Source organism: Cervus canadensis, chromosome 1 (assembly GCF_019320065.1).
Source record: "Cervus canadensis isolate Bull #8, Minnesota chromosome 1, ASM1932006v1, whole genome shotgun sequence".
In the NCBI taxonomy this organism is placed as follows: Eukaryota; Metazoa; Chordata; class Mammalia; order Artiodactyla; family Cervidae; genus Cervus; species Cervus canadensis.
Genome location: NC_057386.1, coordinates 9,049,502 through 9,072,819, shown reverse-complemented (window position 1 = coordinate 9,072,819; position 23,318 = coordinate 9,049,502). Strand labels below are relative to the sequence as shown.

General features: G+C 45.7%; 1 protein-coding gene across 9 annotated transcripts; it reads right to left on the bottom strand.

Moving 5' to 3' along the window:
- Positions 1–23,312, bottom strand: AFMID (arylformamidase). Of its 9 annotated transcripts, none has more exons than XM_043462266.1 (12): positions 23,181–23,312; positions 20,983–21,073; positions 19,947–19,999; positions 8,940–9,048; positions 8,810–8,858; positions 7,433–7,518; positions 7,265–7,355; positions 6,981–7,078; positions 6,607–6,685; positions 6,356–6,497; positions 6,033–6,137; positions 1–1,900 (listed from the first exon to the last, which is right to left on the bottom strand). In XM_043462266.1, exons 1-12 carry the CDS (start codon positions 23,238–23,240, stop codon positions 1,868–1,870), a joined length of 996 nt encoding a protein of 331 aa, XP_043318201.1. In that variant the 5' UTR covers positions 23,241–23,312; the 3' UTR covers positions 1–1,867. The 9 variants fall into 9 exon arrangements, with proteins under 9 accessions (XP_043318201.1, XP_043318204.1, XP_043318207.1 ...); XM_043462269.1 differs by having other exon boundaries at positions 7,265–7,337; XM_043462272.1 differs by having other exon boundaries at positions 8,940–9,044.
- Positions 23,313–23,318: the final 6 nt, after the last annotated feature.

The window sequence follows — 23,318 nt, the reverse complement described above, 5'->3', positions numbered from 1 at the left end:
TTGTTCCAGCTGCACACCATATTGACTCAATGCTCTAACTCATTACAAAACAATCACCACCATTTCAACCATTTTTAAGTGTTCAGCTCAGTGGCATTAAGTACATTCACTTTGCTATGCAACCATCACCACCATCCATCTCCAGAACATTTTCTTTCATCTTCCGCAACTGAAACTTTATCCATTAACAATTTCTGTAGGATTTTGTAACAAAAGTTCAAATTCATGGATCAGCTTTTGGCTGTATCAAATTTGATCAAAACCAGCTTCTACCATTTTGCGCCTTTGACATTATTGTCACCAACCTCCTATGTCTGGGGTCCATTTTTTAACATCTAAATTTTAAAAATTATTTATTTTACTTATATATTTGGTTGCACCAGGTCTTAGCTGTGGCATGTAGGATCTCTTAGTTGAGTCATGTAGGATTTAGTTCCCTGACCGGGGATCAGACCTGGGCCCCCTGCACTGGGAGTGTGGAGTCTTAGCCACTGGACCATCAGGGAAATTCCACTTTTTGGTGACTTTTATTTTTATCATTTTAAAGTTGCAATAATAGTACAAGGAATAATCATGTACCCTTTACTCAGATATTGTTTACATTTTGCCGATACGTATTATCATTCTCACTCTCTTCCTTTCTCTCTTTATAACACACACACACACACACTCACTCATATACACACATATGTATATATTTTCTAATCAGAACCATTTATTGAGATTTTATTGAGGCATGGCTGATAATTATTTATTATATATATTCTATATATATTTATTTATATTAATTTATTACATAAATTAACTTTCAATGTATACAAACATACTGATTTACAATTTTTAAACATTATACTCCATATATAGTTGTTATATCAGCTATTTCCCCTGCGCTGTACAACAAATCCTCGTAGCTTACTTGGGTTTTTATTTTACTTATTTATTTTTGGCTCTGCTGGGTCTTCATGGCAGTGCGGGCTCTTCTCCAGTGGTGGGAAGTGGGGGCTACCCTCCAGCTGTGGCGTGAGGGCCTCAGCGCAGTGGCCACTCTTGTGGAGCACAGGCTCTATGGCATGCAGGCTTCGGTAGTCGTAGCCTGTGAGCTCAGCAGCTGTGGCTCCCGGGCTCCAGAGCACAGGCTCAATAGCTGTGGCTCACGGGCTTAGCTTTTCCACCGCATGTGGGATCTTCCTGCATCAGGGATCAAACCCATGTCTCCTGCACTGGCAGGCAGATTCTTTACCACCGAGCCACCAGGGCTAATCCGGTCAAAGTGTTAGTCCCGAGGATAACATCCCAGGGCTTTCTGGGATGAAGCCAGACGTCAGGTGGAGCCCAGGACTGAGCAGACATGAAAAAGTGGAGCAAAAAAAAAAAGGGGGGGAGGGGGCAGGGACTTCCCTTAACCACTGGGCAGTCCAGTGGTTAAGATTGCACACTCCCAGTGCAGGGGGTGTTGTGGTTTAATCCCTGGTCTGGGGACTGAGATCCCACAGGCCGTGTGGTTTGGCAAAAAAATAAACAAAAAAGGAACAAAGACTGGTTTAGGGAGCTCTTTCTCTTAGTGTTGGTTGCGAGTTGTCCTTTTTGCTTCACCTTCTCAGCCAGCGGGGCAGCTCTGGGCAACACACCCAGCATGGACCTGGGCCAGACCTTCCCTGGAGCCCACTCGATCCAGGCGGGGGGCGGGCCATGGAGATCTGTACTCAGGTTCAGAGCAGCGAGAAGAATGGATTCTGGCCGGGGGGCGAGTGAACAAACAGAGGCGCTGCTGGGTAGAGCTGAGGCCAGCAGGAGAGGGAAGCGGTGGGGCTCTCGGAGAAGCTTCCCAGTCGGGATACATGCCGGCGGCGGCAGGGTTCAGGTGTCATTAGGACTCCTGGAAGATTGTTTTCAAGATAATCTGCAGCAGGAAGGAAAAAATACAATAGCTCCGGAGTTGGAGAGGCTCTTGGGAGGATCTCTTGGGAAGGAATTTGATTAAAGAAACAGGCTGCCTTTGTGGTCACAGAAATGTAACTTAAATGAGCTCCTTTCCACCTCTCATTTGAAATGTTTCCATGAACCAAACATATACTTCCCTCCAGCTGGCTGCCTGTTTCTCTATGAACCACAAGATGAGAATGGCTTGACATTTTTTAACAGTTGGGGAAAAGAATCAAACAAAGGATATTTTTTGTGACATGTAAAAATTACATAACATTCAAATTTCTGCATCCATAAATAGTTTTATTGGAGCATGTGTATGCTAAGTCACTTTAGTTGTGTCTGACTCTTTGCAACCCCATGGACTGTAGCCCACCAGGCTCCTCTGTCCATGGGATTCTCCAGGCAAGAATACAGGAGAGGGTTGGCATTTCCTCCTCCAGGGGATCTTCCCAACTCAGGGATCCAACCTGGATCTCTTACATCTCCTGCATTGGCAGGCAGATTCCCTACTAGGGAAGCCCACAAGGCAGCTTTTGAGTAGCGATGGCAAGAGTTGGGTAGTTTTGTCAGAGACCATATGGCTTCCCAAATCTAAAATATTTATTAGGTTTTTTAAAAGCAGATGTCATTTATGGCTAAGGCTGCCCAGGTGACTCAGTGTTAAAGAGTCCGCTCGCCAATGCAGGCGACGCATTTTGGATCCCTGGGTTGGGAAGATCCCCTGGTCAGACTCAACTGAGCATGCATGTACACACATTTATGAATGCTTGTTTTTTTCCTCAGTTAAAAAAGAAATACAAGGGACGTCCATAGTGGTCCAGTGGCTCAGACTCCATGCTTCCAATGCAGGGAGCATGGGCTTCGATCCCTGGCTGGGGAACTAAGATTCCACATGCTACATAGCATGGCCAAATAAATAAATTAATTAAACAAGGAGTATTCATTTAAAAAAGTAACACATGTTCATGGTAGAAAACATGGAAATGGATTTTTTTTTAAAGGCACTTGCAACAAACACCACTGGTAAATGGTTTTTTCAGATGCATATACATGCTTCTAAGGGTCTGGCTGTGTATGTATCATAAAACTAGGGAGACGTTAGGTTAGTTATTTTTTGTGTTTTTGCTCTTACTTTTGAATCAATTTAACATATCCTAAGTAATTCTCACAAACTTCAATCTATTACCTGATTATATCAGAATTTAACCTCATTAGATATTTAGGTTGTTTCCAAATTTTGAACATTAATGAAGCTGTAGAGACTATCTTTCAGTGTTTCTCTGATTATCCTGAAAACAAATTCTAAGCATCAGAATTACTGGGTCAGTAGACTCGCATCCATTTTGCCAAGCTGTACCCCAGGAACATCAAGTCGACATGTGTTTCCACCAGAAGGACCAAGGAAGCCTCCCCCACTTCACCACATCCTCATCAGCACCGGACATAATTATACTAGAACATTTCCATCGAGAGGTGGGAGAGGACTCATTTTCAGTTACATTTCTATGATCAATGTGAAGTGCAAGTGAAAGTCGGTCAGTTGTGTCCGACTTCTCTGCAACCCCATGGACTATACAGTCCATGGAATTCTCCAGACCAGAATACGGAGTGGGTAGCCTTTCCCTTCTCTGGGGGATCTTCCCAACCCAGGGATCGAACCTAGGTGTCCCACTTTGCAGGCGGATTCTTTACCAGCTGAGCCACAAGGGAAGCCCTATGATCAACAGTGCATTTTAATCTTCCACCCTGTCTACTGGCCATCTATATTTATTTTTTAATTATCACTTATTCTTTGTCCATTTTTCTATTTATTTCTGTTCTTAAAGAGAAATAAGACCTGCTCTTATTACACTTAATAAGAGGTACAAACTACTATATATAAAATAAATAAGCTACAAGGTTATATTATACAGTGCATGGAATATAGCCAATATTTTATAACTTTCAATGGAGTATAAGCTATATAAAAATATCGAATCACTATGTTACACATACTATTGCAAATCACCTAAATTTCAGTGAAAAAAAAAAGAACTATTTTATTGATTTGAAGGACTTCCCTGGTGGCTCAGTGGTAAAGAATCCACCTGCTAATGCAGGAGACGTGGGTTCGATCCCTGGGTAGGGAAGATCCCCTGCAGAAGAAAATGCCAACCCACTTCAGTATTTTTGCCTGGGAAATCCCATGGACAGAGAAGCCTGGTGGGCTACAGTTTAAGGGGTTGCGAAAGAGTTGGACATGACCTGGCAACTAAACAGCAACTGATTTGAAAGTGCTCTTTGTGTGGTAGGGATATTAAGTATGTGAATTAATACTGAATGCTATAGGGAGTTCTCTGGCAGTCCAGTGGTTAGGACTCTGGACTTTCACTTTGGAGGGCCAGGGTTCAATCGCTGGTCGGGGAACTAAGATCCCGAAGCAGCCAAACCAAACCAAAAACCTGAATGCTATAAAAGGCCTATTGTGCTGGCAGCTAATCAGGGGTGGGGGGAGGGGGAATTGGAGGAAGGTGGTGAAAGGTACAAACTTTCAGTTATAAGATAAATAAGCACTAGGGACATGATGTACAATGTGATAAATTAACGCTGCTGTATGTTATATATGAAAGTTGTTAACAGAATAAATCCTAAGAATTCTCATCACAAAGGAAAAATTTTCTTTTTCTTTTCTTTTGTAACTACGAGATGGCAGATGTTCACTAAAACTATCGTGATTCATTTCATGATGTTTGTAAGTCAAATCATTAAGCCGTACACCTTCAACTTATACAGCTCTGTATGTCAATTTTAACTCAATAAAACTGGAGGGAAAAAGTAAACATTAAAAAAAAAAAAAAGCAAAGCTAATCAGGTACCCACTTGCCGAGAAAAAGAAAAGAGAAAGTTGTAACTGTGTATTTTCTGTGTCCATGGAAAATATTTTCCCCAATCTATCCTTTGATTTTTTGTAAATAATTTTTTAAATTGAGGTATAGTTGATTTACAATGTTTCAGTATACAGCAAAGTGATTAAGTTATATATATATACTCTTTTTAAAGTTCTTTTCCATTATAGGTTATTACAAAATACTGAATATAGTTCCCTCTGCTATAGTACCCTCTACTATACAGTAGTAGGTCCTTGCTGTTTATTTTACATGTCTGTTAATTCCAAATTCCTAATTTATCTCCCTCCTTCCCTTTTGGTAACTGTAACTTTGCTTTCTTGTCTGTGAGTTATTTTGGTCTTGTAAATAAGTTCACCTGTATTGTTTTTTAAGCTTCCACATACAAGTGAAATCATATGATATGTGTCTTTGACATCACTTAGTATAATAATCTCTAGGTCCATTTATACTGCTGCAAAAGGCATTATATCATTCTTTTTATGGCTGAGTAAAATTCCGGTGTTTGAGTGTGTTTGTATAAAACACGTCTTCTTTATCCATTCATCTATGGGTAGACACTTAGGCTATTATAAATAGTGCTGCTATGAACACTGGGGTGCATGTATCTTTTCGAATTAGAGTTTTGTCTTTTCTGGACAAAACAAAAATTCCACTCCTGGACATAAATCAGGAGTGGAATTGTTGGATTGCTGGATCATATGGTAATTCTAATTTTAGTTTTTTAAGGAACCTCCATGCGGTTCTCCACAGTGGCTGCACCAATTTACATTCCATCAACAGTGTAGAAGGGTTCCTTTTGTCCTTAGACCTTTTTTTATTATTATAAAAATTATTATTTAGACTTTTAAAAGAATTCACCACATTAAATTTGTACTAAACATTCATGCGGTCAAATCCATCCAACCTATCCCCATGGAGCTGGCATTGCATCTGTGCTCACATACAAGCAGGCTAATACTTTCTCATACCCGCCTGTCCCCATGCACATCCCATTGGTGTCCCCAGGACCAGCCTCTGCAGATCACCTGGGGCTGTTTCAGAGGGAGTGAAGTTCAGGAAGCAAGAGTGGCCCTCGATCCTTATCATCAGGTGCCCTGGATGCCAGGATGCCAAGGAGCCAGCGAGGGGACTCTCTGTACCCTCTGTCTGCCCACCTCGCCTCAAGTGTAGGGGCTATGCCAAGACACATTCTGTCCACAGTGAAGGGATGCACGCTACCTGGGTGAGCACATAGTCCTCCTGGGTTAGATTCCAAAGGATTTCAAAGTGGTCCACATCGTGGAGCTCTGCAAAGGAGGCTTTCCACCCTCCTTGGCACAACGTCTGTGTAAGAGAAATGAGGGAAAGGAAACATGAGGTTCGTTGGGGGAGGGCGGGTGGAGGTGGAGAAGGGCTCTCGCACCTGCCTGGCGTGTACCAGGTGCTCACTAAGTATTTACTGAAGAAATGACTGGTATCACAGGGTCCGTTTGGGTGAAATAAACAAAGATAGTAAGTTTGCACGACCCTCAACCTCGAGCCAAGAGGGGCGCCTGGGGCACCTGATGAAACTCCCTGGACTGTCGGCGGAATTCTGGGCTGTCGTGCTGGCCGACAATCACCAGGATGCGGCAGGCTGGATCCGCGGGCTGGGTGGGGGCCGTCTCCAGGTGCCATAGCGGGCTGTTCCTCTGAGCATCCTCCCTGGTGTGGGGGGAGGTGTGGTCAGGACAGAGGAAAGCCTCTGCTGCAGCCCTGGCCCTCCTCACTGGCTGCAGGCCAGCTGAGGGGGATGAGGGGACAAGTGACTTACAGGGTCGGGAGGAGGGGGGCATTCTCAGAGGTGTGCATGATGGGCTCCAGGTCGTAGACCCCGCTCAGCAGGAAGAAGCCTGTGAAGGTAAAGAACAGTCACTGAGCCAGGCTGCAGGTGGGGCCAACACCCCACCCAGACTGGGCCTCTTGTAAGCACCGGATGGGGCAATATGGGGCCAACCTGCCTCCAGGGCCAGAGGGGCAAGACAAGGGAAAGGGCAGAGAAGCAGCAAAGCAGGCCCTGCTCCCTGCGCCCAAAGCCCCCAGGTCAAGCGGCTCACAGCTGTTGAGATTTCAAGCAACTGGTATAGACCCTTAGGCCCATCAGGGTAGGGTGAAGGCTGCCTAGTCAGACTCACTCCCCGTGGAAACCTTTGAGGTTGGGCGTGACTCCATGCTTGATCCAGTTGGCCAGGAGCATCATGGCAGCGAGCTGGGCCCCAGCAGAGTGTCCACACAGGTAGATTCCCCTTCAGTGGGTCAGAGCGGAGAGCAGAGTTTGACTTCAGTGTAACCAAAACAACAGGCCAGTATCGAGGGGTCCCCATTTGCCTTCTGCTCCAAAGCCAGAGGGAATGGCTGGGCTGCATCCAAGGAGATGAATCCACTGTCCTCCCACCCAGTCTGATAAAAGGAAAATTTGCAGTGATACCCACTGGTTGCCTGGATACCGCTTCTGGACAAAAACGATGCTCTGGGTCACCTGGTCTACCATCTGGTCCAGGGTGCCTGTGCAGAGGACAGGAGCTGAGTCAGGCTCCATCAGGGGCTCTCTCCCCTCCAAATCCCAATGGCCCTTGTACCTGTAAGACCACCCTCATTACCTTTGGGAGCAATGTCATAAGCCACTATCACCACGGCCACTCCCTGTGATGTCAGTGGGCTGACCATGAAGGCTGACGTGTCTTTACTGCAGAAGGAGACAAAGACTTAACTGGAGGCCACTTGGCCACTAGGCTGCTTCGGCGTCTGGTCCACCCAGCGCCCTGGCCCTCTCTGACCCCGTGCGGTAAGGGAAGAAGTGAGCTCTGTCCTTACCACATCACATGTGGCGCCCTAGAGACTGCATTTAACCTCTAAGCCCAGTTTCTTCCTCTGTAAAATAGAGATAATTATGTTCTTTCTCCTAGGATGCTGTTTTTGAGAACTGAAGGAGATCAGACATGCAGGGAGCTTCACAAGGCAAAGGGTAAAAATGCAATAAATGGAGCGTTAAATTGCTATGGTCGAAGGGCAGTAGATCCTATAACCAGCAACTCGTTAGTATGATCCTAGGGAACAATAGTGTCCGTGAAGGCCCCAAATACCTCTCTGCTTATCTTAGGGTACCCACTGGGGCCAATCCCAGCTTGCCTGGGACTCCCTCTTTTTTTACCGCTAAAGGCCCCAAGCCCTGGGAAACCACTCAGTTCTGAGCAAAATGGGATGGTTAGTCACTGTGGTTTTCCATGATTGGAGAGTAGACTGAACATGCTTTTCACTGAATATAGTGGGTTCAACAGTGTCCTTCCTCAAAAGACATGTCCAAATCCTAAACCCTGGTACCTGTAAATGTGACCTTATTTGCAATAGGGTCTATGCAGATATGGGCTTCCCAGGTGGTTCAGTGAGTAAAGACTCCACCTGCAATGCAGGAGACTCAGGAGATGGGGGTTCAATTCCTGGGTCAGGAAGATCCCCTGGGGAAGGGCATGGCATCCCACTTCAGTATTCTTGCCTGGAGAACCCCATGGACAGAGGAGCCTGGCGGGCTACAGTCCATAGGATCGCAAAGAATCAGATATGACTGCAGTGACCGAGCACACACACTATGCAGACATAATTCAGACTCTTGAGATGGGGTCATCCTGGATTTAGGATGAGCCCAAACCCAATAACCGGTGATGTTGTAACAGAAATGAGAGGAAGGAGGGAGATGCAGACATACAAAGATCACGTGAAGATGAAAACTGAGTTTAAAGTGATGCAGCCACAAGGTGAGAAAAGCACAGAGCCCCCAGAAGCTGGAGCCTTCAGAGGGAGCGCGGCCCTGCCCACACCTTGATTTCAGACTCTTGGCCTCCAGAACTGTGAGAGAAGACATTTCTGTTGTAGGAAGCCCCCACGTTTGTAGTAAGTTGTTGCAGTGGTCCCAGGAAAGGAGGAGGCCAGGCAAAGATGACTCTCCCCTTTTCCCCATTCATCCACATTCCCTGACTCACCTTCCGCTCTGCCAGTATCCTCCATGAAAAAACACCAGGAAAGGCATGGCTGTAGGACAAAACAAAGGGCGTGTGGGCGCAGGCAGGGCTCCCAGAAGAGATCCAAGGGCAACCACCAGCCCCCAGTTACCTTCAGATACTGCCTCGGGAAGGTAGATGTCCAATTTCTCTCCTTCGCCCTCTCCGTAGGGGACATCAATCAGGCTCCTCCCGGTGGCCCGGGCCCTCTTGGTGACTATCTCCAGAAACGGACAAGTCACTGTCAGTACAACTTCAGGCAGCACCACTTTCTATTATTATTTTGCTGAAAGCCCTTTAGAGTCAACCAGCTAGCTTCAGCGGTCAGTGCTTCCCCAAGTTCACATGGTAATTGGGCCCGGGGTCTGAAGCATTCTCCCAGATGCATAGTTAAAAAGACATCAGATTGGCCCATCTGAGTGGAGGCAGTACTATCTCTGATGTCTGTCTCTGGTGAGCTGGCACTTGACCGGCACCATTTCTATCTCTACTGTATTACCTGTTTATTATGTGTGCTACCCTTGGCTACATGCTCCAGAAGTATAAACTTTTCCAAGTATTTGAAAAAATAATCTTCTAGAAACTAAGATACAAAATCACTGGAAACAAATAGATTATAAAACACTATGAATATATAATTGAGTGCCATGATGGCAGAGGTCAGAGTGATGTGAAAATTGGCTTAGGACTGGGCTTAAGAGAAAGGAGGAAAGGGACGGTAAATAAATTAAATATCAAAGGCGAAGGCATAGAGGTGGGAGTGAAACAGAGCAGGACCCTATGGTCCTTGTCCCCCTGACCTCTGCCTGCCTTCTGTCTGTGGAACATTAGCCAAAGAATAAGTTTAATCAGAGAAGTGAGAAAATGCAGAAACAAAGGAAAACAGTCAAAGGAGACCAAATAATAATAATAATGTCATAAAACATAGGCAAGGACTTTTAGTTCCTTCTCAAGGGCTATTGATTATATTCTGAGCCATATCCTGTGAGCTGTCTTATAGATAAAGCCCCCACCACATGGAAAAAGTTAACTACAGGATGACTAGACTATAGCCACGATGCAATCTGCCACAATTCTGAGAACTGGCCTCAGAGAAATGGAAACAAACCGACTGTGGAACTGAAGATTAACTATACCTAAAACAATCAAGATGATGCTGGTCAGACCACTGGTGACCAATTTCAAGATGACTGTCAGAGCTGACTGTGTTGCTTCTGCCTGTAGCTCCCTCCCTCTGTCTATAAAAGCTCAGGGGGCAAGTCAGCATTTGAACAGGTATCTGCCTCGCCCTCGCCTGCTGAGTTGCTGGCATTCAAAATAAAGCAAATTTTCACTTCCACCAATCTGACCTCTTTATTGGCTTTTGAGAGGCAAGCAGGCAGCTGGACCCCACTTTCAGGAAGAGGAAGGGACTCTCTACGTTCATGGACTTTCAATGTCCCCCAAAGGCCCCACTTCCATCACTGAAACCCAGGCAGCTCAGCTCCCATCACCACTGGGCACCGGGGGAGTGTAAACTGGTAAGTTCTTCCTGTGAGGCAACTTGGAAATATGTAGCAAAGCCCAAGAAAATCATATTCCTTGGTGCATAAGACCTTGTCCATCCGTTATTATAAGGAAATAATCAGAAGTATTTTTAAAGACTTGCTTTAAAGATGCTCACACTAATGCAAAACATTTTGGACACAGCCCAAGGGACCTACAACAGAAAACTGACCAAATACATTATGGTATATCCCCTTTCTCTCCTTTATTTTTGACCTCAGCATTCATCCATCCTTCATATGTATTTTTATTTACTGCCACCCTCACTAGACCATAAGCTCTGCGAAAACAAGGGCTTTGCTTTGCCCACCTCTGTACAACAGAACCTGGTACATGAAAACCACTTAAAAGAAAATTGTGTGGGGAATTCCCCAGCAGTCCAATGGTTAAGACTCCATGGTTTCACTGCCAACAGCTCGAGTTCAATCCCTAGTCTGGAACTAAGATCCCACAAGATATGCAATGAATAAATATTTCAATACATAGTGTTGGGTCAATTGAATAGGAAAAAAAGTTTTTTGACCCTTATCTCATACCACATCAGATCAGTTCCAGATGGACTACAGCTTTAAATATGAGAGCAAAGACAATAAAGCTTTTATTTTTATGTTATTTTTTAGTGATATGTTTTTTAATATTTATTTTTATTTATTTATTTGGCATTGCATTTATGATAACAATTTGAAATTATTTTTTAAAATATTTTTTATTTTATTTTTGGCTGTGCTGGTCTTCACTGCTGCACACAGGCTTTCTCTAGATGCGGCAGGGATCTCTAGATCCTTCACTGTGGTGCATGGGCCCTTGCCATGGGCTTCTCTTGCTGCAGACCACAGGCTTTAGGCGCAAGGGCTTCAGCAGTCTCAGTGCGTGGCCTCAGTAGTTCTGGCCCCTGGGCTTAGTTGCTTCATGGCATAAGGGATGTTCCAGGACCAGGGATCGAACCAGTGTCCCCTGCATTGCAAGGCAGATTCTTTTTTGTTTGTTTGCTTTGACACCAAAGTAGGATTTATCGGTGGACATGAGTAAAGAAGAGACAGTGCCAAGCCTCTCATGGGTGCAGGGCCCACCATTTGTCCAAGGGAACACCATTAGGGATGTCTTTGACCCCACAGCCATCTGGCATGAACTGTTACTGTTGAAACATGTACAGTTCATGAACATGAACTGTTGAAAACTTCCATGTTTTCAAATTTATCTGAATTAAACTTGGCAAATTCCCACCTCTGGTGGCCAGGGAACTTGAACTTGGCCCTGCGCAGGGCCTCAGTCAATGCTCCTTGTTCTGCAGCTTGGTGAGGTTGGACACATCTTGTTGATGCAGATGACATGGAAGGGGTGAAGCCCCACTCGGATGTGAAAACCATCTTTGCCACTGTTTTTCACCATGGACTTGTTGGCACAAACACAGGCCGCCTCCAGGGCTTTGGAGGAGAGTTGCTGACACTCGTCTGACACCGTGTGGCCACACAGTGGGAACCCATCCGCTTTTGCTTTCTTCTGCTCCAGGCCAAAGATGCAGATCTTAGCATCAGGGACACCTTGGCAGAAGTCAGACTTTGGGTTCAGTTTATTCTGACAATATGGGTAACACCGTGGGGCAGCAACCCATGGTGAGATTAGGATCTTAAATGGGTGCCGAAGGGGAAGAGCGAGGCGGATTCTTAATCACTGAACCACCAGGGAAGCCCTAACTTGATGTCTTTTAAGAATGCCATCATATTTTGTAAACTGTGTTGAAAAGTTGACGGGTAGGTACCTGCGAAAGCCATGAGCTATCTGAGCATTAAGTGAGAGGCCGTTACTTTTTCTTTTGAAGAAACAATCTGCTTATAAAAATATGCAGCAGCCATTTCCATGAAATACTGGACAAGGTGACTGTCATTATTAATATGGATATGGAATCTCTCTCCCCTAAATCCAAATGGCAGCATATGAAATGTATTTCTGTCTGTTTCACTTAATATTTCTTGGAGAGCTTTCCTAATCAGTACATAGACAGCTTCCTCATTCTTTTCTTTCTCAATAAACAGGTAATTTGCTATTCCGTCCTATGGCTGCACCTTAATTTATTTAACCGGTCGTGCCAGTTTTTAGGCCAAAGCAAACCTCACCAGATCATCAGGTAAGTCTCTTGGCTCCCTCTCTGTTTATCCCGAATCCTGAATTTTCTCCCTGCCCCCACTGAGACCACCCTGGATCCCTCTCTCCTCTCCCCCACTCTCACCAGGGCTCCCTGAAGCCCCGCAGGTGTGGGCCAGGTGTAACTTGCATCACATCCCGTTGAGCTGAGGTTGATCTGAGGTTCCTGTCAGTTGCTGGGGCTGCCCTAACGAAATGCCATACATGCACCCAAGGGCTTCGATGACAAGACATTTATTTCTCGAAGTTCTGGACCCTAGAAGGGAGGATCAAGGTGCTGGCAGGGGAGGTGTCTGGCGAGGGTCCTCCCCAGAATGGTAGAGGGCCTTCTGGCTGGGGACTCCCGTGGCCTCTTTGGGTTTGGGAGCAGCTCTCCCTCTCTCTAGGGAGACGAACCCTCTGTGTCTGTTCAAACAATCCTACTGGATCGGGACTCCACCCTTCTGACCTCATTTAACTTTTTCCTTCCTTAGAGGTCCCCCTCTCTAAACACAGCCCCAAGTAAAAAAAAAAAAGAATTAGCTCCTGACTCCTTCTGATGACTATATGATAGTAGACCTATCCCCCTTTGATAGATAGGAATATGGAACAGAGAGATCAGCTAGTAAATAGTAAAAAAAAATAAAAGCCCCACTAGGAGCTAGGACTTCAACATGTGAGTTTTTTAATAATAATTATTATTATTTTTAAAATATTTGTTTATTTACTTGGCTGCATCAGGTCTCAGTTGCAGCACTCAGGCTTAGTTGCTCCTTGGCACATGGGACCTTAGTTCTCCGACCAGGCAGTGAACCTGCGTTGCCTGCACTGGAAGGCAGATTCTCAAACATTTGACCACCAAGGAAGTCCCAAGTAATTATTCTAATGGAAGACAGTTTTTTCTCCTTTTCTTTTTTTGGCTGTGCTGTGCGGCGTATCTTAGTTCCCCAACCAGGAGTCGAACCCATGCCCCTTCAGTGGAAGCTTGGAGTCTTAACCACTGGACCTCCAGGGAAGTCCCTTCAGCACATGAATTCTTCATCCATGACAGCCCCACACTCCCTCCCAAAGGCCCCAGAGCTCCCCTGGTCACCTTCCCTGAGAGGTCTGCCAACCACCCTCCCTCCAGGTGTGAAGGTGTTTGTTCTGGACAAGCTCCCCATACCACAGGCTCAGCAAAGGGGAGCAATTTAATTAAAACAAGAGTTCTGGAAGTACACATGGACCCACGAGATTTATGTTGCGCCAAAATTAAGAAAAAGATAATGAGACGTATGCTCTAAGTTGAAGAGCAATTAAAACCAAGCAGCTGTCAAGATTTGTTGTCACCCATAAAAAAAAGTCTCCCTCTGATATTAAAAAACCCAACTGAGCCTGACACAGAGAAACTGCCTCTCTCCAGGAGGTGGCGTGATGGGTTGATGGCAGGCAGCTGGGGGCAGGGACAGAGGCTAGGGTGACTCACTGTCTCCCCCAGAGCCTGAATACTGCCAGCCCTCCAGGTCTGCATCTACAGGCAGGGACACAGTGGGGCTTCAACAGGACGCCCCAGGACAAACCCAATTACAAACTTCCTTTTTTGAGAAAGCAAAAATTCAGTTTCCGTTGCTCACAGTCCAAAGTGTCACAGCTCTGACAGAGAGAAACTGCAGGTCCCCGGACCCGACTGAGCATTGTGTGAGAGCAATTAGGAGGAGCAGGGGCCAGAATCCCTAGAGACTAATGCAGGCATGGGGCAGGGAGACCCATCAGATGGTGTCAGAAAGCTGAAGATCAAGGGTTTATCAGGTGCTGTGGGAGCAATTTAAGAAGCGGTTAGGGTCCACCAGGCTCCTTTTTTTTTTTTTTTTAAGTTATGCTCTATTTTAATTTATTTATTTTCTGTACACTCTTTTTTTTTGCGGGGAGGCTAGTCACACTTTCATGCACTGGAGAAGGAAACGGCAGCCCACTCCAGCGTTCTTGCCTGGAGAATCCCAGGGATGGGAGCCTGGTGGGCTGCCGTCTATGGGGTCACACAGAATTGGACACAACTGACGTGACTTAGCAGCAGCAGCAGTCACACAGTATGTGAGATCTTTGTTCCCTGACCAGGGATTGAACCTGCGCCCCCTGCGTTGGAAGCATGGCGCCTTAACCACACGACCATCAGGGAAGTCCCCTCATCTAGCTTCAGAACTATTCCTTCCCAGTCTTTTAATTCACTTAGCAAACAAATATTTATATAAGCAGCGATCTTGTGCCCATTTTGGAATTTTGCAGTGATAAAATAGGAAAAAAAAATATCCCCATCATATGTGGCTTACCCCTTAAAGAGGGGACAAGCAGTTATAAATGTCAGGTAGCAACACGTTCTATAAAAGTGAGCCAGATCTGAAAAGACTACACACTGTGTGATTCCAACTATTCTGGGAGAAGTAAAACAATGGAAACAGTGAAAAGAGATCAGTCGCTTCTGGGGGCTGGGGTGGGTGGGAGGGAGGGATGACTAGTTGAATACAGGATTTTTAAGTCTGTGAATACAAATAGGGAGGGAGTATCTGCCAGGACAAGTGGACAAGCTGGAGAAGCTCTGGGAGGTTGTGGGGTAGGGGGGTTTCTGGGGTTCAGTCATGTTTCGTTCCTAGCCCAATCTGTGACAACCAAAGTCAGAGAAAAAGCGACTTTCCTTCTGATTCTCCACATGTGGGATCTTAGTTCCCCGACCAAGGATCAAACTGAGGTCCCTGCAGCGGAAGCTTGTAGTCTTAACCACTGGACTGCCAGGGAAGTCCCAACCATTTTAAAGGGAACAAGTCAAAATTGATGGTGTCATTAAAAAAAATAAATAGTAAACAATTCAGTGGCATTTAGCACATTCACAATGTTTTGCAACCATCACCTCTATCTAGTTTCTAAGCATTATTTTCAGGGCTTCCCTGGTGGCTCAGTGGTAAAAGAATCTGCCTGCCAACAGGAGATGCAAGCTTCCCTGGTGGCTCAGTGGTAAAAGAATCTGCCTGCCAACAGGAGATGCAAGCCCGATCCCTGAGTGGGGAAGATCCCCTGAAGGAGAGCATGGCAACCCTCTCCAGTATTTTTGCCTGGGAAATCCCATGGATGGAGGAGCCTGGTGGGCTACAGTCCATGGGGTCACAAAGATTCAGACATGACTTAGCGACTAAATAACAACAACAAAACATTTTTTTTCATCTCAGAAGGAAATCCATTAAGCACCCCCTGTAATCACAGTTTTCTGTCTCTACAGATTACCCTGTTCTGGATGTTTCACATAAATGGAATCATACATATAAATAATAATCATACATATAAATGTGACCTTTTGTGCCTGGCTTCTTTCAATGAGCACTGTGTTTTCAGGGTCCATCCATGTTCTAGTATGTATCAGTAGTTCATTCCTTTTTTGTGCCCAAAATAATTCCATTGCATGGACATATCACACTTTGTTTATCCATTCATCTGTGGATGAATTTGAACTTTTCCTACCTTTTGGCAATTGTGAATAATGCTGCTGTGAACATGGGTGTACATGTATTTGAGTACTTATTTTCAATTATTTGGGGTTAGAATTTTTTAATTGAACTATATTGCTGACTTATAATATTACATTACATTAGTTTCATGTGTGTGACATAGTGATTCAACATTTTATAGATTATACTCCATTTAAAGTTATTACAAAATAATGGCTATATTTCCCTCTGCTGTACAATAATATATCCTTGTTGCTTGTCTATTTTACACACAGTATTTTCTCTCTTCTAGAAAGAATTTTTATTTTTTATTTATTTTTATTTTTTTTAGTTCTACCACTTTATTGCTACCAACCCATCTCCCTCCATCCTCATGCACCCATGCTCAGTCATGTAACCCCATGGACTGCAGCCCGCCAGGCTCCTTTGTCCATGGACTTTTCCAGGCAAGAATACTGGAGTGGGTTGCCATTTCCTTCTCCTAGAAAGAATTTTTAACACTGTTCATACTAACAAAAAAAAAAAAAAAGAGAGATTGCAGGGAGCTACCTTGTGGTCCACTGGTTAGGACTTGGGAGATTTCACTGCCATGGCCCTAAGTTCAATTCTTGATCAGGTAACTAAGATCCTGCAAGCCAAGCAGCTCAGCCAAAAAAAAAACATAAAAAAACCCCACAACAAACCAGGATTGCACACTATTAAAACAGAAGGCTTTCTTCCAGGAGAAAATAAAAAGAGGCTAGAAGAAACCACATTACAATGTGAACAACGGGTGGCAGAATTATTGATGGTTTTATTTTCCAAAATCCTTTTCAGTAAGCAAATGCTCCTTTTGTAATCAGAAAACAACGGTTGCCTAAAAATGGCCAGCCTCAGATAGTGCAGGGCAGGGCTATTACAATGTGGTCTGTGAACACTGGGTGCCCCATAGTGTTTGCTACTGGTCCATGACGAACTAAGTAAAATGTGCAGGTAAACATTTATATATTAATATAGGCAGTTTGGTAGAATGGCCGCGTCTATTGAAATTAGGGCTAAGAAATTTGGGCTTTCAAACAACTTGTACATGAATGTTCACAGCCACACTTTTCACAATCGCCAAAAGGGGGAAACAGCCCAAATGTCCAACAGCGGGATGAATGGATAAACAAAACGCGGTCCATCCACACAACGGAAAATTATTCGTCCATAAATAGGAATGAAGCCGGGGCCTGCCTAATGCGTAGGGAGGTGTCCTTTCAGGGTGATGAAAAATGTTTTGGAACCAGACAGAGGAGATGGTGGTACAACATTGTGAAGGTACTGAATGCTGCTGACTTGTACACTGTAAAATGGTTAAAGTGAAAAAAAAAAAAAAAATTAAATTAAATTAAATGGTTAAAATGGTACATTTTAAGTTATGTGTATCCTATCACAGTTAAACAAAAGTGGGCCTGTATTTTGTGTGCCTTTGTCGTTTTCCTTTGGTTTTATCTGGTGGAAAGGAAAAAGGGCCAACTCAGCCTTAAAAGGTAGGAGGATCCCTCGGAGAGGCTGTCAGTCGCAGAAGCTGTCAATCACGAGGCCCCCACCCACATCGCTGGTGATTGGCTCTCCTAGGGCGAGGCGTGGCTTGAGGGACAGGGAGTTTGGAAATGTGCCCCCAGCCTGGTTACACACACACTTTATTTAGTTTCTTGTACAATGTATTTTTGAAGAGGAAAAAAAAAAGAAGAAGAAGAAACTAAAATAGTTGCTTAAGTTTACTGCAACTCATCTGAAAAGACCCTGATGCTGGGAAAGATTGAAGGCGGGAGAAGGGTACAACAGAGGATGAGATGGTTGGATGGCATCACGGACTCAATGGACATGAGTTTGAGTAAACTCCGGGAGTTGGTGATGGACAGGGAGGCCTGGCATGCTGCAGTCCGTGGGGTCGCAAACAGTCAGACACGACTGAGCGACTGAACTGAACTGAAATTTACTGCTATGCTCACTGCTTCCACTTCTGTAAAGTGGCCTGCTTACTGATGCTCACCACCTCTGCTTCTGTGAACCGGCCTGCTTACGGCTTCAACCAAACTGCGTAGGCTGGAAAGTCACTAGGACCCGGAAGCCCACGCCATATAAAAGATACCCAGAACAAAGCCGGTGCGCTCAGACCCTGGAGGCAATTCCCCTAAGCCCGCACAGGGGCTGAATAGACCCTGCTGTTCTGCATCTCCCAGTAATCTCTTTCCGTTGCCACGACTTCTAAAAACATTTTTACTGACAGTCTTATTAAACAAATTTAATAGCTACTGGTAGAGGACACAGTTCTTCCAACTTCCCTCTGCCCGTGTTCACCTAGGCGTCCCCAGGTGCCTAGCCTGGGAGAGGCCAGGTCTTGGGGGAGAATAAATATGACCTACTCATTGGAAGAGAACAGTGCACACCGCAAGTTACTGGTGGAAGATGTTAGGATGGAGTAGATCAAAAGAAAAACAATGTCCTTCTTCCTGGTGCAAAAAAGGAAAAAAGAGTTTACCTCCCTCCCTTTTCTAGGAGAATTTATTTTTAGGAGACATCATCATAAATCCTTTCTCTACCCCTTTGGGAATGCATGTAAATATTTTTTAAAGCTAAATGAGTCTCTTGCCAGTTTTACAACTTAGAAATGTTTTTCTCAAAGACCTGGGAGTTCTTTGGGTTTTTATTGATGTGGACCATTTTTAAAGTTTTTTACTGAATTTTTTACAATACTGTTTCTGTTTTCTGTTTTTGTTTTTTGACTGTGAGGCATGTGGGCTCCCTGACCAGGGATCAAACATGCACCCCCTGAACTGGAGGATGAAGTCTTAATCACTGGACTTCCATGGGAATCCTTGGGGGCTATCTCTTTGAAATGTAATTATCAGCAAGATAATCCATGGGAGGGCAGGACCCTAATTTCAATACCCATCCAGCTACAAGTTGCAAAGCCATTTTTTGTCATAAAGCTATGGGGATTTTTTGTTTTCCTCTGGATAATGACAATTTGCAAACTCAGATGGCCAGCCTAATGACTAGGTGGATTTAGGAGGGACTAAGGTAACAGAGAAGGCAATGGCACCCCACTCCAGTAGTCTTGCCTGGAAAATCCCATGGACGGAGGAGCCTGGTAGGCTGCAGTCCATGGGGTCACGAAGAGTCGGACACGACTTCACTTTCACTTTCACTTTTCACTTTAATGCTTTGGAGAAGGAAATGGCAACCCACTCCAGTGTTCTTGCCTGGAGAATCCCAGGGATGGGGGAGCCTGGTGGGCTGCCGTCTATGGGGTCGCACAGAGTCAGACATGACTGAAGTGACTTAGCAGCAGCAGCAGCAGCAAGGTAGCAGATGGGCTTCCCTGGTAGCTCAGATGGTAAAGAATCTGCCTGCAGTGTGGGAGACGTGGGTTCCATCCCTGGGTTGGGAAGATCCCCTGGAGGAGGGCATGGCAACCCACTCCAGTATTCTTGCCTGGGAAATCCCATGGATAGAAGAGCCTGGCGGGCTACAGTCCAAAGAGTCGCAAAGAGTTAGCAACTAACAACGACAACAATGTGGTGGTGCCTTTGGGAGGTAATTAGGTTTAGGTGAGGTCATGAGGATGCAGCCCTTGTGGTGGGATTAGTGGCCTTATAAGAAGACAGGTGAGCATTTCTTTCTCTTCTTTCTGACATGTGAGGATGCAAGGGGAAGAGATCTATCTGCAAGCCAAGAAGAGACCCTCACCAGGGAACCAAATCAGCTGGCACCTTGACCTTGGACTTCTCAGCCTCCAGCACTGGGAGAAAGAGATTCCTATTGTTTAAGCCACCCAGCCCATGGCATTTTGTTATGCAACCGGAGCTGACCAATACAAAGACACATAATATATAAATGCAGTATTTTTTAAAATCAGAATTTATGCCAAAAAAGTTGATGATGAACAAAATGTCAACATTTCCAGTAGAGACAGGCTCAAACCCTGTGCATGCATGGCTCTGCTCACTCACCTGGCCCATCATCACACTCCCCTTCTTCACCAATGAAATGGCGCAGATGCCTGCTGGAGCATCGAAAACAGGAAGGGAGGTGGGATGTGAATGTAAAGCTGTCCACAGGGCTTCTCAGGAGGCATGGCTAAACACATTCTCTGAGGGCTTACTCTGGAGTCTCAGAGTCTCTTCTTAGCCCTTGCTTCTCATGAGAGACTCCCTTTCTCTACCGGGTCAGCTCTTTTTTCCCTCAAGACAATTACAGTAGACAAACAGGTTTGCTACCTGCTCACGTAGGCATCACTGCACACTCAAATATATACTGAGTCTATAGAGACATATTTGGTGTAGAGCTAAGCATGGTAGGAAACTGTGAAGAGCCAAGGACACAGCTCCAGCTCTATGAGGACAGGGAAGGTGCTGAAATGTGCTGGAATAAACCCCTACTAGCCTCTCCCTCCAGCTCTCCCTACATCTCAGTGTAGAGCTCCATCTGGCCTGCTGGAACTAAGTGCATTTGCCAACCTCCAATTTTCCAACTTGCAGGAGGGGCTGGCTGCTTCCTCACCCACACATTCCCTGTGGAAACTGCCTGCCCGACCCAGCTCAAAAGGTGGCAGCACACACTCAGGAGACCCAGGACTGGGATGGGAATCAACCTTGAGACTTTACTAGCTTACAGATTCCCAAGCCTTGATTTCATTAAAAAAAAAAAAAGCTTCTTTGATTTGGTAAATAGCAACAACATTCCACTTTCAGCAGCTGAGTGGGACACCTTCCTTTTTTCACTCTACTCCCCTGGGCCACTGTAGCCTTAAGGCCTGGGCATAGCTGGCTGGCTGGCTGACCAGGCAGGGATGTGGAGCACAGTCTCTGAGACTCCCTCCCCTTGGCGGTCCTGCAGCCAGGGCTCCCAGAGCAGATGAGATGCCTGGACTTTGGGAACTGTCCAGAGAGGCTGGGCTATGAGGCTCCTCCTCCCTACCCCAGCATCTTGAACCACTGCCACATGCTAAAGTCCACCCAAAGCGGCCACAGAGAGATCCCCCAGTACCTTCGCTTCCTATCTGTGAATAGGTCCTCATGGCCTCCTCTGCTCCCAGTCGGACGACCCATCTGCTGGGGGAGTACTGGTTATCCAGCTCCTGTGAGACACAGATACAATGTTCCGTAAGACCTCTGACCTCCACGCAGACCCTGCCCCCGCCCCTCCATGTGCCTGGATGCTCCTCTCTGCCTGGAGAAGCCCCTTCCCTGATATCTCTCAAGATGCCCTCAGCTTCCTTCAAGCTCCTCCAGCCTCCAGCCTGGCAACCCAGGCCCCATTCTCCCCCCACTAATTAAGGAGATGTTTCAGATACAACAGAAACAAGATTGCAAGTGCTGTCAGACACTTGCAGTGAGGGCAGTGGCCTTGCCTTTAAGCAGCGGGACAGTCTTAAAGGGAAATGAGGACGCACAAAGGTGTCCCAGTGAATGCCACCATAGGCACCACTTCTACAGCAGCTAAGATCACAGGAAGCCAGAGAGCTAGGGTGGTCGATGCAGAGAAAGTGATGTGAAGCTGATCTTCCCTGACAGGACATAAATCTGACTGAAGGTCACAGCACAATCAGTGGCCCAGAGGTGAAGAGCAAGGAATCAAAGGTCAGACGATTGGAAATGTTGACCAGCCTCAATTGCTGAAACACAGAGGAAGGGGGGCTGGAGGGTGGAGGGTCTTGGATGTCAAGCTAGATGTTCAGACTTCAGAAAGTAATAAGGAACCAGGTTTTGGAGAAAGCGCTCAGACACACAACAACCGTAAAACAAATAAAACAAACAAAAATGGGAGAAGGCTGGACTGGGAAATTTGAAGACAGGGTGGTGTCATGGAAAGGTCTTAGGTTCTATACTCAGATGGGCTGAGTGCCATCCAAACTCCAACACTTGCAGGCTCTTTTAACCTGGGCAACTTTCTTACAGTCAGTCCCGTCATCTGTATAATGAGCAAAACAATAGCACTTCACTTCATGTACATATCCTACAGCTTTCAGCCTGGTTAGGCTTTACACCTGGTGAGGCTGAAAGCTATAAGGCACGTACATGAAGAAAAGCTAACCATTCAGATGTGGGTTTCCTCCTCGTCCCCCTGAACAGGGTTCTTGGCCAGTGGTCTTTGGATCTGTACCATCTGTGCCCACAGGATGTTTGCAGCCATGCCTGGCACACTCTGTGACTGCTACCATCATCTTTATTGCTGCTGCTGCTGCTGCTGCTAAGTCGCTTCAGTCGTGTCCGACTCTGTGCGACCCCATGGACAGCAGTCCACCAGGCTCCTCTGTCCCTGGGATTCTCCAGGCAAGAGTACTGGAGTGGGTTGCCATTTCCTTCTCCAAAGCATTAAAGTGAAAAGTGAAAGTGAAAGTGAAGTCGTGTCCGGCTCTTCGAGACCCCACGGACTGTAGCCTACCAGGCTCCTCCGTCCATGGGATTTTCCAGACAAGAGTACTGGAGTGGGTTGCTATCTTTATTGCTATTATTTACCTATAAGAATGGTAATGCAATGGGTTTCTGAGAGTGCTCTCATATTGTAGGAGTTTGTGTCAGAAAGGGAAAGACAAGAGAGAGATAAACACACATGCGCACACACAGAGGATGGAGTTTCTTGGGGGCAGTATCTATAACTCATCACATTCTTAGATATGTCCATGACCTGAGAAAGAACTGCTGCTTCAAATGTAGGAAAGCTAGTCAGGAAATTATAACTGAATGATAATCATAACGAGTGCTTTGCATATGTGGTTTCTTTTTTTTTTTTTTTAATGGAGGAGAGAGAAGAGTGGCTTTATTTCTTTGCCAGGCAAAGGGGCAACACAGAAGGCTAGCGCCTCAAGAACTGTGCCCCACACATGGGGTTTCTAACTCTCACGACCATCCTGCAGTAAAACCAACCTTTCTGCTTCCTTCAGGTCTGGCACATTCTCTGCACATTGCATAACCTCAGATTAAGGTTAAGAACTTCGGCCCCAACCACCTCTGGGTTTATAAATATTAACATAGCCAGGGCTTCCGTATTCTACCCTTAAAATCAGGCTAGCAAAAGCCTATCTGTGGAGAGAAGTAAAATAAATCACAGTGCTAAAGCTTTGGGGACCTGTTACACAGTACCAACAGCCTCCACAGGAATGACTCTGAACTTTTCTCTCAACTCTCATCTAATGTCTGAGCAACACTCCTCAGCCCCAGCCTCTCTCCCTGTGATCCTCCTACCTCTTTAGACATCCTCTTCCAGGGAGCCTCGTGCCTGTGATTTCCGCCCAAGACGTCCATTCCCGCTTTGCACCATCAGACGCGCACGCGCGCGCCCCTCGCCTTTTTATACCAGGTGGGCGGGGCTCCAATAGCCCC